The following is a 20,017-nucleotide window of genomic DNA, read 5'->3' on the forward strand; positions in this document are numbered from 1 at the left end:
CTTGTAACGGGACTTTGATTGTGCAATGTCTTTCAGCTACAGAGAGCTTGGATCGAGAAAACCTTTCAGAAGAGAGAATGTGCGCACATCATCACCGGAAAAGACCCCAGCAGGTAAATGAATCTTTTCTTAGGGAATGTTTCTCAGTCATTCTATTTGGATGACTGATTTGAGTTGATTTCAATCACTTGAATATTGTATTGTATGTCGGTAAACTTGCGCTGACTTTTTGGGAGTAGTCATTTTGATGAATTGCAAAATATGTAGTATTTTTCCATTCTAAATTTCCACTTGTTCCACCCCATTTTATACATAGGTAAATCAATTGTTATTTACCTATTCCAATTTTGATTCCATTTCAATATTTGAATGAATGTGTATTTCTTCATTTCAACTTTTCTTTCCATTCGTGTTGATTTATTACGATTCCTATTTCATGGTTTTCATTTCAGTGGTTATACATTCAAATCCATTTTTTTAGATATACAGTATATTTATTCAACCCCATGATGGCTGAACTCGCTGCCAACCTCCCGCTTCGAATGGATTGGACGTCTACGAGTGAAAAACTGATTTCAATTCGTAGCAGAAGAATGATTGGATGCCATACGATGGAATGTCTATTGTTGTCTTGGGAAGGGTGACAAGCGCTTTTTTTTTGTTTTTTTTTTTCCCCCAGCAGTGGCCATTTTGGGTCAGACGACTGTCGGTTCTGAACAAAATCTCAGAGTTCATGCTGTACTCCCTGGTGCTGGTGATGTCCTTTTTGTGCCACATCGAAATCGTGCCACGCTACAGAGTGACCCAAAAAAACAGGCCCCCTGCCCCTAAACCCCTAACCCTTTTTTTCCCCAGAAGAGTCCTATTAGAAATGAAATAGTTTTTGGGGCAGTCTCCTTAAAAATCAAGAAAATCAATCAAAACCCTTTTGTAACTATTTCAAGTTGCGTTTATTCATCACAATTTATACCGTTTTCTATTCAGTGAAATTTCAATCGTTGGGATTTTTACATTACAATAGTGTTGATATGTCTGTCCGTGCACATTTGAGTACGGATTAGAAATTTTAATTATCTCCGGCAGGTGCGGCTGCGGCCAGCCGGTGGCGCAGCACTCACCGTCGGGTGACGGGCAGGGGCCGGGCGAGGAGGGGCGGGTGGACGGCCCCCCGGTGCGACTGGAGGTCCAGGCCAAGGAGCGCTGGAGCCCCCTCAAGCACACGCGGGCCTCGCCCACCGACGCCTACGGTGTCATCGAGTTCCAGGAGGGCGGACACGTCAACAAGGCCATGGTACGGCGGACGTAAGGAAAAGAGCATTTGTAGCGGACGGTAACCGTCGCCGCTTCCTTTCCCGTTCCGGCAGTACATCCGCGTTTCCTTCGACACCAAGCCCGAGTCACTGCTGCAGCTGATGGTTAAGGAGTGGTCGCTGGAGCTCCCCACGTTGCTCATCTCGGTGCACGGGGGGCTGCAGAACTTCGAGCTGCCGCCCAAACTGCGGCAGGTCTTCGGACGCGGCCTGATCAAAGCCGCCGTCACCACCGGCGCCTGGATCTTCACCGGCGGCGTCAGCACCGGTACGAGCCGCGCGCCGTTCAAAACGATGGCCTTTTATTTACAAAGCAAATTGATTCAAACTGAGAGAACCGGCTGGGAATCTTCCAGCACCATTGATGGCGCTAGACTTCCCATCCGTTCGGACGGACGGACGGGAGCGAATGAAGGTTTGTTCGGTCGCCTCCTCCCACTCAGAATTAGACGTGTAGTGCCGTCGATGGCGGCTAATTGCTACAATGGGTGCCCTATCAAGGGTTCAAATGTATAGGAAGTGATCCGGGACACCGAGACAAAAGAAAGTGGCCCAAAATCAACGAGAACTAAGCCTGAAATGCCCCAAAATCAACAGGAAGTGACCAGTGAACAGGAAATGATACCCGAATGCCTCCAAATCTACTGTCGGGACACAGAAAGTCAGCCAGTAATGCACTAAAATCAACAGGAAATGATCTCAAATGTACAGGATGTGGTCCCGGAATGCCCCAAAATGTACCGTACATGGGTAATGCTCCAAAGTCAAGCCAAAGTGACCTGTCAGTACCCTAAAATTAAAAAGGATTTGACCCAAAAGGTCTATTGTGGTCATTGGCGGGCACTTCATTTTGGGCCCAATAATTTCAAGTACTTTTAGGGTCACTTCAGGGTTTCTCCTACATATTTATTATTGTGGCGCACCGCCACACCAAAATAAAAGCTGCCATGCTGTGCAAAAGAGAAGTTTAAAAAAAAAAAAAAAAATTCTAAGGCCATTTTAAACTAGCGGCAGCCTAGTGTGAAGGGTTCAGCGGCAACCTATTCATTGTGTATTGTAATGTCCATAACTCTGCGAGGCCCCCTTAAGAGACATTCGGACGAGGAGTTGTGACGTAGAGGGAAGCGAGATAGCGGTCGCATGTCACGGGAGCCCGTTGTTATTTTGTTATTGTTTTTCTTTAATACTGTTGCCACAATAAAGTGGGTAAGCCAATACAGATTCCTTTCCTTTTTCCCCCCATCTGGGGCATTACAGTATTTTGGATCGGACTTTTCAGCGAAAGTGAGCAGTGGACGGCCGTCTTGAACGAAATGGCAAGTTTGAATGAAATTGCGCCGAGAGGCGGGGAGAGCGCCGCCGCGCTAATATCAACAACGCGTTCAATAGCAGAGGGGCAGGCGTACTTATTATATCTGCTACCAGGCTGTTTCGGTGGACGGATATACGCTATCACGGCTGACGAAACATTGATATATGCGCTCTTTCTATCCAAGTTTTGCGAGCTCTGGGACACTCGAAAAGTACTCTCATACTTCTCCTTGCTGAGCTAATTGGTACCTCGATGTGCGTTTGTGTGCAAATGGAGTTCAAGAACAACAAGAACAAAAGCTAGCACAAACTAGTAAATCTCTTTACACAGCAAGTGGAATTTCCCCCTACTCCTTGAAATGGATCCATTACAAGGGGGTAAGTTTGGTCTCAATATTGGTAGGGACGATATAACAGCATAACCTGCGTGTACACTTTTTGCTGGGGACGGACATTACCGTGAAAAGATCCAACAGATTGGGTGAACGGGGGTATAGGGAATAGGCTAAATGATCAATGCAAAAATAAATCTGTATTGGCGTACCAACTTTCGCACTGCAAATTTTGAACGTTTTAATACGATGATTTTTCTGAAATCTATTTGAATATTTTTCTCCATCTTGTTTTAAGTTTGCTCCGCATTGCCGGCAGTAAGTCGAATTCGTTCCCAGTGAGGATCGGACTCCGCCAAGGCTGCCCTTTGTCACCGATTCTGTTCATAACTTTTATGGACAGAATTTCTAGGTGCAGCCGAAGCGTTGAGGGGGTCCGGTTTGGTGACCTCAGCATTGAATCTCTGCTTTTTGCAGATGATGTGGTGCTGTTGGCTTCATCAAGCCGTGACCTCCAGCTCTCACTGGAACGGTTCGCGGCCGAGTGTGAAGCGGTCGGGATGAAGATCAGCACCTTCAAATCCGAGACCGTGGTCCTCAGTCGGAAAAGGGTGGAGTGCCCTCTCCGGGTCGGGGATGAGATCCTGCCCCAAGTGGAGGAGTTTGAGTATCTCGGGGTCTTGTTCACGAGTGAGGGTAGGAGGGAGCGAGAGATCGACAAGCGGATCGGTGCAGCGTCTGCAGTAATGCGGACGCTGCACCGGTCCGTAGTGGTGACGAAGGTGCTGAGCCGAAAGGCAAAGCTCTCAATTTACCAGTCGATCTACGTTCCTACTCTCGCCTATGGTCACGAGCTGTGGGTCGGGACCGAAAGAACAAGATCCCGGATACAAGCGGCCGAGATTGGTTTCCTTCGCAGGGTGTCCGGGCTCTCCCTTAGAGATAGGGTGAGAAGCTCGGTCATCCGGGAGGGACTCGGCGTCGAGCCGCTACTCCTCCGCGTTGAGAGGAGCCAGCTGAGGTGACGGGAGCATTTGGTTCGGATACCTCCTGGACATTTCTCCGGAGAGGTGTTCCGGGCATGTCCCACCGGCGGGAGGCCCCGGGGACGACCCAGGACACGCTGGAGACACTATGTCTCTCGGCTGGCCCGGGAAGGCCTTGGGATCCCGCCGGAGGAGCTGGTTGAAGTGGCTGGGGAGAGGGATGTCTGGGCTTCCGTTAAAGCTGCTGCCCCCGCGACCCGACCCCGAACAAGCGGAAGATAATGGATGGATGTTTTGAGTGTTAAAGGCTAGTTAACAGATTAATGGGTCAGATTATATACACATACTATACTATACTATACATCTAAAGGTTGGTCATTTTTCACCAAAATCAAGGAACATTCCTGACAAAAAAAAAGCTTTGTGGGGGGGGGGGGGCTTAAAATAAGTGTGTTAAAAAGTAGCTGTCTGAAAATAATCTTATTTCAAGAAATCTGAGTAAAATTTACTTAAAGCACTGGCAGATCATTTCACTTATTTCTAGTAGATTGAAAACCAGGGGATTTAGTCATCTGCCAATCAAACGTGCATTTGGGGGGGAGGGGAATGGTGTCAGTGTAAGTCTGAACATCATGAAAGTAATTCACTTAAAAGTGGTAGGGTCAATTCTATCCTTACAAAAATATGTGAAGACAATCTAAATGACCTCTATAACTGAACTCATTTAATAATGCAAAAAGGTTGCTTAAAATTAGGTGGGGACAATTTGAGCATCCTGAAAAGTTCCTAACGTCCCTATGCAAACCTACGCCAGTGGTCCATTAACAGAACTCCTATTATTGTTGTGTTAATGTAGTACATATTAAGGCTAAATAAAAGGAAAAAGAAGGACTACCAATTGTAAGTCACACTATTACTACGAGGAAAAAACAGTCGTATTATTTCGTAGGGTAATGTAACTGTGATCAGCTACGCATTTCACGTACATGAACCGTAGCTGAGAGCTACGACATTAGCTTGGCTCATGAAATATTTCAAATAGATCTTTGTTATGGTTCTTTTTTGGGAAGCAAAATGTGAAAAAAAAAAAAGTCATGATATGATGCAATTTTGCCGTGGCACGACATGGTGAGGCAGTCCGACTCCGACGCAGCCCTCCACCTCAGCTTCAAATAACCCTAGGGGAAACACTGCACTTCCTCTTGATTTTTGATCATTGCCTGTTGATTTAAGTGCAATTCTGGGTCACGTCCTATAGATTTTGTATTGGAAATGAATGGGACCACTGGAAATAAATAGGGATGTTTTTTGACAAATTTAAAATAATAATTAAAGATACACGATAATATCGGCTACCGATAATTATCGGCCGATAATGGCAATTATGACGTCACACAGATAATAAAAAAATCAACCGATAATGCAATCCGATAATTATTTACTTGATTTAGCCTCCAAATGTGCGCAACCAAGCAGTTTTCTCCACTTCTTCACTGCCGCCTGCTCAACCCCTCCCCTCTCTGAAGCCCCTGTGGGAGGAGGGGTTTAGGAGTACGGCGTCATAGAGGAGGCGGTGTTACACATCAGTGTTGAGGCGCTCTCACTAGCGTGCGTTGCTTTTCCCGTGTGTGAAATGAAATAAACGACGCTCTCGCCATCTACAAAACAGTTCCTCAAGGCCTAAAGAAAGCGTCCTCATTGAACACCACTAGCACTAACCCAGCAGCCATTTAAAACTGCATCACAATGATTTTTGGAACGAATATGAGGCTGCTGCTAGCACGAATGCTAAAGCTATTGTTAACAAATAAACTATAAAGGAAGCTACGGGGCTTGTGACGATACAGAGACGCTGCGGTCCTCCCGGAGTCGGGGTGTTGGGAATGCAGCCCAAAGCGAGTGGTAAACTCCCATCTATGGCTAAACACCTCACGAGATCGATAGTTGACAAGTAGCTGTCTTCCGACGGAGCCCGCCGGTCCGGCAGGCCGCCGCCGCCTCGCCCTAGGCGGGTAGAGCATGAGAGCAGAGCCATGCACCGAATGCGCCGCAGCGAGCCGGCCGGGGCGGGCGGATATCCGGTACGAACTTAGCTGCCGCCGCCACTCCGGTTCGAGACAGAGGCCTGGCGCGGGTGCTAATTTGGCAGCCGGGCGGACTGAAGGGCACAGGCGGGAGGAAATTCCCGAAATGACCCGATAGCCAAACCCCTGGATGAAAAAATAATGCAGTTTATACGACCACGATTCTTCGTGAAAGACATGCCGATCACATCAGTTTTACCACGGACATTTACACAGGTGATGTCAACAAACCATGTTTATCATGACGGCACAGTGGTTAGTTGATAATTGTAACATGCACCAAACGACACAAAGAAGTCATCCAGTCACTAATGCATTCAGTACGCTTTAAATTTATGACGACGTCTTAATCAGATCATTCTTCGTAAATCTAGTCAAATAATTTTCCCCATCTTGTTTGAGTGTTGAAGACTAGTTGAATGCGCCAGATTATTCCACTTACTTGAACTAAATATTGCAATTTGTTCTTATTAAGCCCAAACATCTAAAAAAATAAGGTCATTTTCACCTAAATCAAGAAAAAATTGCTTTCAAATAATGTTTTGAACCATACAATTCTTGAATAAAGAACATTTCTGACAAGGTTTTTTTTTTTTTTTTAGGATTATGTATAATAATTTATTGCTTAAAATAAGGCTGTTAATCTTATTTTCAGCTGGCCATTTTTCTTCAAGAAATCTGAGTGAAATATACTTGAAGTGCTGGCAGTTAATTTAACTTCTTTCCAATAGATTTACACTGAAAACAAGGGACTTTAACTAGTCTTAAGGAGCTGTGTTTTTGCTGTGTAGTAATGTTATACTTTAGGAATGGCATACTTTTAAAGCCATTTTTGTGCAACTTATGTATTTACTCTGTAAGTAATTGTTGCCAAAAGTTTACCATTACACAATGTCAGACAATCTGTCTTTATTTAGATGTTGGAATTTACTACTACTACTACTACTACTTGTTCACATTTGATGTTGAAAAAAAAGAGCAATATTATTTTTGCACAGCAATATTTTCTCTTGTGTATACTTTAAAATTTTACATAAATCTTTAATAAAATTATCGGCTTGACATTATCGGTTGGAACGAGGAGGAAATTATCGGTATCGGCTGAAAAATGCATTATCGTGCATCACTAATAATAATAATACATCAAACTTGTATAGCGCTTTTTTGGACACTCAAAGACACTCTACATAACATAAAACATAAACAGAATTAAGAGGTGGGAAAAGCTAGTTTGAACAGGTGGGTTTTTAGAAGTGATTTGAAGTTTTGTAATGAGTCCGAGTTCCTGATGGGTTTTGGGAGAGAGTTCCAGAGTTGGCGGGAGGGACAGTGCTGTTGTAGAAGGTCAGTGAGGTAGGAAGGGGCCAGGTTATTGTAGGTGAGGAGGAGGAGTTTTCTACTGAATCCGGTATGAGATTGGAAGCCAGTGAAGCTGTCGGAGAAGGGGGTGATGTGTTCTCTGGAGCGGATGTGGGTGAGGAGGCGGGCGGCAGAATTCTGAACATATTGCAGCTTTTGGAAATGAGAAGATGGAAGACCATAGAGGAGGCTATTGCTATGGCTTTAGGCTATGTAGTCGAGAAATTTTGGTGGTGTTTGGCAAAAAGCAACAGTATACAACTTCTTTCTGCATTTATGTCCTGAAATTTTGGTTGTTTTAAATATGTGAATCGGATTTAAAAATGTAGAACGAGATTCATTTTACAATTGGAAATGAATCGGGCTGTTTGCAGAAAAACATGCGTTTTGTAGCAAGCAAAATTGTTGAGTGAAATCCAAAGAAAGCTTTCGTGACGTCCGTTTTTGGGAACCTTTGGACAGTGGTAATGAGTGCAAGCGTGTAGGCCGGATGTGTGTGCGGCGCATCAAAACAAGAGGAGGGTCAGAAAATAGGAATTTCATATGTGGTCAGCTTTGCTTTGCTTTGCTTTAAGAAGGATACTCACAATAACGGTTGAAATCTGGACCTAGTACAATATTTGGGGGAAAAAAAGTATGTCTACAGTATTTCCCTGTGCACATTGAATATTGTTGTCGTCCCACGGACGCGTCAACTTTTTTTCCGGGTGTTTTCAGGCGTCATCCGGCACGTGGGCGACGCCCTGAAGGACCACTCGTCCAAGTCTCGCGGCAAAGTGTGCGCCATCGGCATTGCGCCGTGGGGCATCGTCGACAACAAGGACGACCTCCTCGGCAGGGATGTACGTATGGACCAAAAATCATCTTCTGTTCTGCCGTTGTGAAAAATTCTCCCCGCCTCGCCCCATTATATATGCAGGTGCGATTAGACAAACGTTGACAAAGTTCAGCGCGCATAAAGTTGTTTTTTTACCCCGTCAATGCGTTTTGACCGTTTCTCAACATTCCAAAAATACACACGATGCAGGCTCTCTTTCGATTTGGCCCCTAACAGCCACGATTGTACCAGAAACATGTTATTTGTTATTTTGTTGTTTTTTTTAATCCAAAAAAAAAAAAAAAACGCATTCATTTCCAATGGCAAAACAAAATTCTAATTGTTAAGGTCTGCAGTGCGGAAAACTAGGTTGGCCCCAAAACAGACAACAAGGGAGGCGTTCAAACAGGTTTATTGGAACCAAACAAAAACACGTGATCGCTAAAGACATAAGAAAAAGGGTCCGTGACAGCAGGTCGACAGATATCAGTATAAATAACCCGAGCGTAAACCAGAGTGAAAAAAGAAACACAAATACACTCAAATACCTGCTCAAGGTAAAAGATACCAAACAAAAGCGCCATACAAACAAACCGAGGCAGGGTGAAACTAGCCAATTGCAAAGAACAAGCTCGAGAGGACTAAAACGTCCGACGGCGACCGGCGAGGCAATATCTCGGCACCCTTCTCTTGGATCGCCTGGGCTTAAATACTGTCTTGATGAGCTTAAATTGGCCACAGGCGCAACCTCGGGAACGCTCCCGTAACCGGCTCTGTAACAAAACACCATATGACCAACAGAATGTGACACCAATTTGCAAAAATGCAACTTGTCCTACAGTTTTTATCCAAGTCACATCATTTACACATGGTGCACAAAAGTTACCAACCAGATTTTGGCAAAAACATACAATTCTGCCTAAATTTGACAGTCCAAAACTTCCCATACGTGTTCAATAGCTCCATTCAATTCCAATTGCAAATTCTACACCCATGAAAATTTTCCACTCACTCTTATTGATTTTCACCTCGGACCTGCAAAAGAGAAAGAAAAAAAAATAGCGGTCATTATATTTTACCAAAATGTAAATTTGAGTGACTCAGTATATAGGAAGTAGCCTGAGAATGCCTCAAAATAATCCGAAAATGATCCGAATCAACAGAATGTTACCTGGAAATGCTTTAAAATCAATAAGAAGTGACCAATGAACAAGGAAGTGATTCGTCAAATCATCAATAGGTGATCCAAAACCAAGAGAAAGAGCCCCCAAATCAACTGGAAATCAAGGTGCACAAACTTTCGATGCAGTTTTGCCAAAAACAAAAATTTGACAACAACACAGACATATCCTCGATAGCAGAATATTGGCCATACCCAACTGCTGTACACTCACTTATTTGGGGCTTGTTAACAATGCATTCCAAGTTTTTCAAAGGACGTACACATTTCCGGTCGGGCATCTTGGATTTGGCAAGGCCACAAACTAACGCTGTATCTCAGGAATGATCATAGATCCAGATGTGTACTCTCTACCAAAATGTCCGCAATTTTCAACTTTGAATTCATCTCGATTATATGTACGGGGAACCGAATAAGGACCGCCGCTTTGGAATGTTCTGATTGCGGTCGCGTGTTCGCCAGGTGTCGCGTCCGTACGGGACCATGGGCAACCCGCTGAGCAAGCTGGCGGTGGTCAACAGCAGCCACTCGCACTTCATCCTGGCCGACAACGGCACGAGCGGCAAGTACGGCGCCGAGGTGCGCCTTCGCCGACAGCTGGAGAAGCACGTGGCATTGCAGAAGATCAACACGCGTGAGTCTGCCGGCCAGCCAACGGAAGCACCCCAATTCACTCGTCCCTTATTACTCCTGTTTTTAAAATTTCAATACGTGTTCGTTCATTTCTCTCTGAGCCGCAAGCTTGAGACCACTGTCCTCTGTCAATGTAATAAGTCAAATACAGTAAATGGTCCTTTGTGCCTGAAAGCATAAATGAACTGAAATACCTACATGAAACAATTTCCATCCACTACCTACCACTTCATCCGGGGTGGGGTCGCGGGGGCAGCAGCTTTAGCGGGGAAGCCCACACTTCCCTCTCCTCCGGCGGGATCCCAAGGCCTTCCCTTGCCAGCCGAGAGACATAGTCTCTCCGGCGTGTCGTCCCTGGGGCCTCCCGCCAGTGGGACGTGCCCGGAACACCTCTACGAGGAGGCGTGCAGGAGGCATCCCAACCAGCGGAGGAGGAGCGGCTCGAACCAGAGTCCCTCCCAGATAACAGAGCTTCTCACCCCATCTGTAAGGGAGAGCCCGGACACCCTGCGGAGGAAAGTCATTTCGGCCGCTCGTATCCGAGATCTTGTTCTTTTGGCCTCGGCCCACAGCTCGTGACCATAGGTGAGGGTAGGAACGTAGATCGACCGGTAAATAGAGGGCTTCGCCTTTTGGCTCGGCTCGTTCTTCACCACAACGGACCGGTGCAGAGTCCGCATCGCTGCAGACGCCGCGCCGATCCACACGTCGATCTCCCGTTCCATCCTGTCCTCACTCGTGAACAAGGCACAAATAAAGCATGGAAAAAATAATTGAAATGTTGTATATTTGACAAAATAATTGCGTTTCCGAAGTTCGAGCCTGAAAGGGGACGAACCCGGAAGTGATACGTCACACCGAGAACAGTGATGGCAGCGCTCCATACGGCCGCCATACAAAGCCCCCCAAAAAAGTCATTCAAACAGCGATATAAGCGATTATAGATCGAGCGCAAGTGAGGAGATCCAAGTTTTTGATGAGTTGCAGGAAGAGGAAGAGGTTGGAATTTTATGTTGGACCTAACATGTATTAGCCAGGCGCTAATCAGGATGCAAACAATGTGCCTGGACTACCTGACATGGAATGGAGACAAGACCCATCGAGATTACAAGATTGGTAAGATATAGGCTGTTATTATTTTCATGATTTGAAGCATGTCAGGTAAATAATAAGCTTGAGAACGATACACCGATACGACCGGACATCCGGTTTTACAGGTGAGAGATACAGCTGTATTGATAGTAAAATTACCATTTGACAGTAATTAGCCATTAAATATTCAATGAACCGATAGTAGAGATAGAATTCGGCTATCGCGAGCACAAGAATCGGCTTCTAATGCCTAGTTCAATGCATTGCTTAACCCTTTAACAGCTAAGCCTATTTTGGCCGAATTTGCATGCATTTGATGTTGCCTTTATATTTCAAAGAAAAAAATGTTAACAATGGCCATGTTGGGTCCCTTTTTTTCCAGGACACCTTGAACTTCATGTCCAAACTGTTGTTTTCTTCACTGACCAAATATAATCCACATTTTGGAGCCAAAAAAATCCCCAAATCTTTTTTCAAAATTTGTAATGTTGATGTCCCATTGACAACCAAACATGCTCGACCGACCGTTTTGAAGCTTGGTAATATTCATTCAACTTGTTAGGATAAACATTCAATAGAAAAAAATAAGATTGAATTGTTTCATGTTTGACAATTCAACACAAAATGCAGGTATGGCTATAGGCGTTTTTGGCCTTTACAATTACTATGGCCAAAACAGGTTATATACAGTGCAAAATAGTGAGGAAAAAAGATTATATATATATCATCTCACACAAAAAGGGTTTGGAGGATATCTCTTTGTGAAGTTAGGTGTTGTACACATCACCAGCAATTAAGCTTCTCGAACACACATCTACATAAAATTGAAAAGATTATAGTGAAGAAAAAATATATATAACATTGAAAAGTATTTTCAAAAATATTGACAAGTAGTTCAGTTCAATTATTTCAGGCATGTGACCCAATAAAGGTTTTTTTGCGCACTCAATAAAGCTGCTTCTTGAACAGGTCACGGAGCTGTGTCACACACAACGTTACACAGCCTACTCTTTCGCCGTTTGCCGTCACTTCTACTCGCCGAGACGGCGACTCATCCAAATAAAAAAAACAACGACAAATACGGCTCATCTTCTTCTTTGAGTTAATGAAATAATGCATTAGCTTGCTTGCGCTAAATGTAGTTTTAGATTCATTCTGCACGTTTCAAAGTCGCTCGCTCAAACCAACCGGCCGTTGCTTGCTTGGCATGCCTCCCTTTCATTAGTTGGCGCCTCGCTCGGAAATTTATGGAAAATGATCACTTTCGGTTCGTCCTTCTTGACATCACAACGGCTCTTGGAATATGTAGTCTTTTGTGCTGCTTTCGGTTTTGAAAAAGGACAAGAAATGATGGAAGTATGAAGATAGTTACATGGTTCATGCAGCGTTTTAATGCATACTTATGATTGCAATAAAAAAATAAAATTCAAATGACATTGTCTCCCGTTTTTCTTGGTCGATTGACTTCAAATAAAAACTGGTGTGGACATCAACTTCCACACTTTCAAATGAGACCAACCAGCGGCACGTGGGTTACGTAATTATAGCGTGACGAAGCTTCAAAGACGATATGCGTAAACGCGTGGCTGCCGACACGTTCGGTGTTAAAGGGTTCATATGAAAATCATTTAGCTTTTACCCCCACATGCTGCGCTTGTGTCATTCACCACACAGCGCACTTAGATTGTGACCGCCGTCGTGGTCGCCTCAACTTCCCATTCATTTCGGCAGAACCGCTAGTAGTCGCCGTCATTACCCGATCGTCACGGGCGTGTCATACCAACGTGAGAGCTAACAAAACCACTGAAACGCACGCTCCGTAGCGTTTTCGTCACAGCCCAAAGCGAAGCTAGTAGTGGCAACGAAGCAACATGCTAAAACAATGGACAGTTTGCGCACCACGCCAGCGACGTGCAGCGATTAATTTTCAACGCACCCAGGAAAACAAAAGTTGGACTTTGAAGTGACGAAGGCAGCCAGATCTGTTCGCATGGGTCAGAGCTACTGTGAAGTGTGAAGCAGTACAGAAATCATGAGTTTTTAACCCTGAAAAATAACCCACTACAATGGTGGAAAGGGCGGCATATTGTTTCCACGAAACGCAGTCTACTTAAACATGATCATGTGGATCAGTTGATCATCCTCAAGAAAAATCTGCCCTTGAAAAAAGATATAGACCGTGATAAGGAATAAAAAAAAATGTGGAAGAACAGGCATAGGTCTTTGCTGTGTATAAGATTAAAGTAATAATTATTGACCTGTCTAAAATGCCATGTTTTTATTCCCCCAGTTATACCAGTGGAAAAGCATCATTTATTTTTTATTTATGATAACACTAGCGGGTTTAATTCTTTTTTTTTTTCTAGAGCTGCTGCATATAATATAATATTTTTTGCTTGTAAGATGTTTGTGTTCAAAACGCCAGGAAATAGTCATTAAATTACTGCACTTTATTGTTGTCTGTCACTAGAGTTTTATTTTATTATCAATCCCATCCAACAAAATGACGGTCCTATAGTAAGTTTTATTTTTTTTCATAAAAAAATAAAACATAACATTGGAATGAAATTTTGTTGTTTAATTTAATCTTTAATCTTTTTTATATGTTTAAAATACTGTACAAACACACACAAATGTATACTATCGTCTCATTTTCACTCTGTATCGAACCGTATCGTTCTTAAACTGTATCGAATCGCTCGGCCTTAAAAATGTATGGTTTTTTTAATCGAATCGTAACCTGTTTATCTAGATACATATCGAATTGGCTTCATGCCAGAGATTCTCAACCCTAGTAAATAAATCACCTACTATTGCCTGGGATAAAAGAAAGGTTTTGACGAATCCCCGATCATGTTGTGGAATGAACAGTAAAGCCTAGCGACGTTAGCTTTTATTTACCTGATATGTTTCGGCGAACACTTCCGCTTTCGGACCCTCTGACGAAGGCGGAAGTGTTCGCCGAAACATGTCAGGTAAATAAGCACCTACTATTGCCTGGGATAAAAGAAAAGTTTTGACGAATTTATAAGCGTAGGCAAAATGAACTCAATATAACTATGATCGGGGATTGCCACGAGTTAGCTTTCGGCTTACGTCGCTAGCTTCTACTCTTCATTCCACAACACGATCGGGGTTTTGCCTCGAGTTACCTTTCGGCTAACGTCGCTACCTTGTACTGTTCAATTACACAACTGTTGGCAGCTCTGCTTTGACAAAGTCATCAGTCATCTATCCAAAAATCACACTTACCTTTTTGCAAATCCTTGATCATAAGTAGACCGGTTGAGGAAGCAGGCATCTTCCAAGTGTTTGTAGCAGAGAGCACGACTCGATGATGGCGTGAAATTCATTCGCTTCGTGCGAACGAAAGATGTCCATTTACGTGCCCTGCTATCCTTTGGCCACTCATACAACTTTTCTTTCAATTGAGAACAATACATCGCCACACACCGCCACGGCATCTTGCCAAGAAGCAATGCTGTGTGAATGGCGGACTTCCCTCGCAGTTCTCGGTGTGACGTCAATTCCGAAGATTGTCGAAGAAAAGCATTTTCGTTTTCAAGGGCGTTGCTATGGGTTAAACAAAGAATCTGGAAGGGTTACGTTAAAAAAAAAGTAACGAAAATATGCTCATAATTGTCTAGCTATTGATATTATTCAAAACCATGGTTGGCCAACCTTACTTCACATTTGGTCTTTAATGCAGACCAAACTCTGACACCGGTCGCACAGGGACCGAGCAGCCCTTTACAAGTGCTCGGTACCCCGTACTCCTGAAGCACCCCACACGGGACACGGTTGAATGCCTTCTCCAAATCTACAAAAAACACGTAGACTTGTTCGGCGAACTCCCGCGCACCCTGGAGGACCCTGCCGAGGGTGTAGAGCTGGTCCACTGTTCCGCGGCCGGGACCAAAACCACACTGCTCCTCCTCGTTGTAGAGTGGTTTGCGTGTCCCAATGATGCTGGGAGCTATGCTGTCTGGGGCTTTATGCCCACGGCAGGGTCACTCATAGCAAGCAGGTCAGAGGTAAGGGAACAGACAAAGCATGGCTCAAAAGACCCCTTATGATGACAGAAAGAAATGGGATCAGTGTTCCCGTGCCTGGACGCAAGTTACTGGTGCCCCCCCTCTGGAGGCGGGGCTCGAAGGCGAGCGTCCGGTGGCCGGTCACAACTCGAAAAGGCCACGTGCTTCCCTCTTCCCATGGGCTCACCACCTGTGAGATGGGCCAAAGGGCTCAGGCGCGTGGTGAGTTGGGCGGGGGCCTCGGCGGTCCGACCCCCAGCTACAGAAGTCAATAGAAATGAAAATAAATCATGAAAAATACAAATATTGGATCCTGAAAAATCCTGACATAATAATATTGAATGGCCTATTTAGTGATTGTTTTGAGTGGGATGGATTTTGGCAATCCCGCACCTCTATACGTTGGATCGACGAGAGTCGTTGGATCTCGAGTCCGCCGATGACAGCGATGGTCGTACGATCCGTTTGAACCGAGCGGGACGGTCTAAACGGCTCGGACGTCTATACTGCCCGACCGACCGTGTGTCCGGCGGGCTTCCCTTTGTCATCCGATGCCTGGCGCCCGCTCGCAAAACAGGCAGGGACTGCAAAGGGAGGCTCGGCGGTCACCTCCACTCAGCCCGCGGACCGACGCCACGCCCGGCCCCGCTGCCTCCGATAACATAACTTATACCCCGCTGCCCGCAGGTCTGGGTCAAGGTGTCCCCGTGGTGTGCCTGATCTTGGAGGGGGGGCCCAACGTTATCTCCATCGTGCTGGAGAGCTTGCGGGAGGAGCCCCCTGTCCCCGTGGTGGTGTGCGACGGCAGCGGGCGAGCGTCCGACATCGTCTCCTTCGCGCACAGATATTGCCACGACGACGGGTCAGTGCCAGTATGAATTGAGGAGCTTCGTTTAGCCAAAAGTAAAGCATTTTGGAAGTCTGAGAGAGTGCTGAAAGGTGAGCGTTCACCAGAGGTGAGTAGAGAAGCCAAAAATTTGACTCAAGTATAAGTAGCGTTACTTCCATATAATATTACTATAGTCAAGGTAAAAGTAGTCATTCAAAAGTTGACTTATGTACAAGTAAAAATGTATTCGGTGAAAAGAATACTCAAGTAATGAGGAACGTGGTGAGTAACTGCTTTTGGATTTTTTTTTTAATCGTGGTCATTTTTTTCTCAGTGCTACATCATCGATATGAACTGTTATTATTATAGTGTACTATAGCCCAGTGTTCCCCCAAACCTTTTTTGCACCACGGACGTTTTTTTTTTTTTTTTTTTACGGACGGGCAATGCGTGGCAGAAAATGACATTACATATAAAATAACACAACGGGGCTAAAAACGAACATGACACGCAGGGAAAATGTAACCCACCATATGCCGAATCAACCTTTTTTAACAGCCGTCTCTCCTAAAACATGACAGCAAATATCCTCAATCCCTGGCATAATCCCAGTTTTCTGCAATCGAGAAAGGTTTCCTGGCTTTCGCAACAGGGTTCGCCACGAGGTATGATGCTCTCAGTGCATTCGCTTCTGTTGCTAGCTTTTAGCCACATATTATGCAGGTTGTAGGCTCAGTAGGTGGCCTTTTCCCTGTATAAAAGCTGTCCAAAGACGTCGCCGCCCACAGCACACGGCCAACAGCAGCTAGTGTTACTGTTTACGTTGACTGACACTGGGCTGCTATAATTGGGCAAACATCCCAGTCATGGTGGCCAACCACTAGAGGGCAATCAATCTCTGTATGTATCGCTACTCAGATTAGTCAAGAGGTACCGGCCAGATTGCGATCATTGAATATATATATATATTTTTAAATTTTTTCTCAAAATGTAAAGACTCGTTGCAGAGTAAGAGTAGTGTTTGTTCTTCACAAATCTACTTGGGCAAGAGTAAAAGTATTGTGTGGTAAAACTACTCTAAGAAGTACTTTTTTTTTTAAATTGCTCAAGTAAATGTAATGGAGTAAATGTAGCGCGTTACTACCCACCTCTGGCTAACCCTTTAGGAGAGACTCATTCAACTCTTTGGCTGCCATTGACGGCCCCTCCCAGTCCACACGGATTGGCCGTGTAGAGCCGTCAATGGCACTGAAACGTGGGCCAGCCCATTCCTTTTTAAATAAATTGAACGTCTATTGTTGTCAATGGCAGGCAATGAGTAAATAGTAAACATTCCAATTTATTTTATTATTATTTTATATTTCAAAAATGTCATTCATTCCTTTTGATATTCTTAATGATTTTTTTTTTTTTTTTTTTTTTTTTTCCAGATGTTCCCATTTTTATATATATGCTGTATATATTTTAATCACGGCATTTTTTTGTACTCCATATTGTTTAGTGATCAAATACAGTATACATGTAGTCCCCGGGTTACAAAGGAGTTCCGTTCCCACTGTTAGTGTCCGCAAAGGCGGAAAACAAGGTTGCCCCCCAAAACAGACAACGAGGGAGGCGTTCAAACAGGTTTATTGTAACCAGACAAAAACACGCCATCGCTAAAGAGATAACAAGAAGGGCCCATGACAACAGGTCGCCACTAGAAATAACCCGAGGGTAAACCAAGGGGACAAAAATACCTGCACAAGACCCTCAAATACCTGCACAAGGTAGAGGATACTAAACAAAGGGGGCAGACAAACAAACTGAGGCAGCGGCGAAACTGGCCAATTGCAAGTAACAAGGTCGAGAGCACTAAAACGGCCACCGGCGAGGCAATGTTGGCATCCTTCTCTTGGATCGCCTGGGCTTAAATACTGTCTTGACGAGCTTGAAGTGGCTGCAGGTGCCACGCGGGAACGCGCTGTAACAAAACACAGTCTGACCAACAGAATGTGGCACCTACGCTGGCGACGCCACGCGAATTTCCACGTAACTCGGAATGAATCCTTGAAATACCCTCAAAATAACTTCTCCAAAACATTTACTATACGTCACATTAATAGAATAAAGTTTTTAAAAAATAAGATACTGTACTGTACCGGGTTGACTGGTGTCTAATCAGTCGATTGCTGTCAGGTCCCGCTTGTTTTAGCAGAAACAGGTTGAACTGTTTGTGCTGGATCTGTCGGGGGGGAAAAAAAAAAAAGACCCGTCGGTTCGACAAAAGCAGTGCTTATTTTAGTTTCGAGAGTGGAGGAAGTCGATTCGGACGAAAGTAGTGCTTTTGCAATCGTGAGGTTGATTGTATGTGTATGCCTATTTTCTTTCTTTGGGAGGTCTGTGAGCGAGAGCGTGAAGGAGCAGCTCCTGGTCACCATTCAGAAGACCTTCAACTACGGTCGCAGCCAAGCGCAGCAGATCTTCCTCATGGTCATGGAGTGCATGAAGAAGAAAGCTCTGGTGGGCAGTGTTGTTAATAACGGCGTTAGAATATAACAGCGTTACTTTTTTCATTAGCGAGTAAACGAATTCATTACTTTTCTCATCTTGGCAACGCCGTTACCGTTACTGAGGCGGGAAAGGCGTGCGTTACTATGTCGGTTGAACGACGCGAGAAAAGGCTGAGAGAGACGGACTCACAGGTACGAGAGAACAGAGCAGGAGTGGGGAGGAGGCAAGGGAGTGGTGACGCCAATGCAAACGCGATGCTAGGTAGCTCTAATAATATCTGACTGTAGCCGATAGCCTACAAACTACACCCACATGATGCTACTGTAGATATCACATATATATAGAGAACTGGATGCAAATGAAAAACACGGCGGCATTAGGAACACGTAAAAAGAACTAGATGCATTAGGAAACAGCAGCCATCTTTTAGTAGTAGACTTTTCCGGAAGCCTCTGCTGTAGAGAATCTTCCTAGCTCCTCCTAACCTTTTATCTAAAATGCTCCGAAATCGGCAAAACTTCAATCTATTTTTAAATGATGCAACAGTTTTCAAACTTACACATGTCGAATAGACAGAAGGGAACTAACACAATATCGGGAGCAATTTTAACAACATTAACGGTTGATTCACAACATTAAATGACTTCCACACATAGCAAAGGTTACTATATAGTTATCGCAATACCCGCAATACACCTGTGTCTAGTTAAGTTTAGGGCATGGGTGTCCAAACCTGTCCTCAAGGGCCGATGTGGGTCCTGGTTTTTGTTTTTACCAATAGAGCACAGACAGTTTAACCAATGAAGTTTGTGCTAAAATAAGCAGCACCTGACTGCACTCAACTGATTACACTTGTGAGACACCAGATTGGTGAAAAGATGTCGTCTTGTTTTATAGGAATGAAATCCAGCACCCACTGCGGCCCTATGTGGAATAGTTTGGACACCACTGGTTTAGGGCAAAGAATTGGGCTAGGGCCAATTGTCCCCAAAACCCTTTAAACATTGTGTGACCTGTTTTTTTTTGGGGGGGGGGGGGTTTAAACATGAAAATGATCACCAGTTACTTTGCTTACTTTGCCAAGTGACCAATTACTCTTACATTCAGGTATCTGAGTTACTAACGCAATTACTTTTTGGAAGAAGTCATTTTCTAACTGTAATTAATTACTTTTTTAAAGTAAGATGAACAACACTGCTGGTGGGGAAACCTCACTCCCCGGCTGCCGCCATAGATTGGGAAGCCTGATCAAATCCCACCCCTATAGCTTCCATTCTAATCGCAACTGACGCAACGCCGCCACCTGTTGGCTCTTACCTCACATGTATCTTTTAGTTTTTTTTCATAAACAATTTGTCAATATTACAAACACTGATCAATGGCCGTCAACTACGTACGCGTTTATTAGCGTTGCGTCGATACTAATACTACTATCGGTATTTGCTACCGATGCGGCGCAAATACTCATCCTCTGCTGTAAATTTGAATGACTTCATCACAAGTCAATGTCAAATCTAACCCTCCCACATCAAATGGGTTGGACCTCTATCGGTGTCA

At 44.4% G+C, this 20,017-nt stretch overlaps 1 protein-coding gene across 8 annotated transcripts in view; it reads left to right on the forward strand.

The window, feature by feature from the left end:
* The window catches only part of LOC130914964 (transient receptor potential cation channel subfamily M member 1-like), a 34,138-nt gene that overhangs the window by 1,781 nt on the left and 12,340 nt on the right, over positions 1-20,017 (forward strand). For all 8 annotated transcript variants that reach the window (XR_009063037.1, XR_009063038.1, XM_057834577.1 and 5 more), the window contains exons 2-8: positions 37-113; positions 1,084-1,291; positions 1,365-1,578; positions 8,100-8,224; positions 9,842-10,013; positions 15,826-16,000; positions 18,346-18,469. Coding sequence is in view for 6 of the 8 variants with exons in the window: in XM_057834577.1 (XP_057690560.1) it covers positions 37-113; positions 1,084-1,291; positions 1,365-1,578; positions 8,100-8,224; positions 9,842-10,013; positions 15,826-16,000; positions 18,346-18,469 (1,095 nt within the window). In the remaining 2 variants the exon portion in view is untranslated. The remainder of the gene's footprint in view (positions 1-36; positions 114-1,083; positions 1,292-1,364; positions 1,579-8,099; positions 8,225-9,841; positions 10,014-15,825; positions 16,001-18,345; positions 18,470-20,017) is intronic.

The sequence above is a fragment of the Corythoichthys intestinalis genome, chromosome 1 (genome assembly GCF_030265065.1).
Source record: "Corythoichthys intestinalis isolate RoL2023-P3 chromosome 1, ASM3026506v1, whole genome shotgun sequence".
NCBI lineage: Eukaryota > Metazoa > Chordata > Actinopteri > Syngnathiformes > Syngnathidae > Corythoichthys > Corythoichthys intestinalis.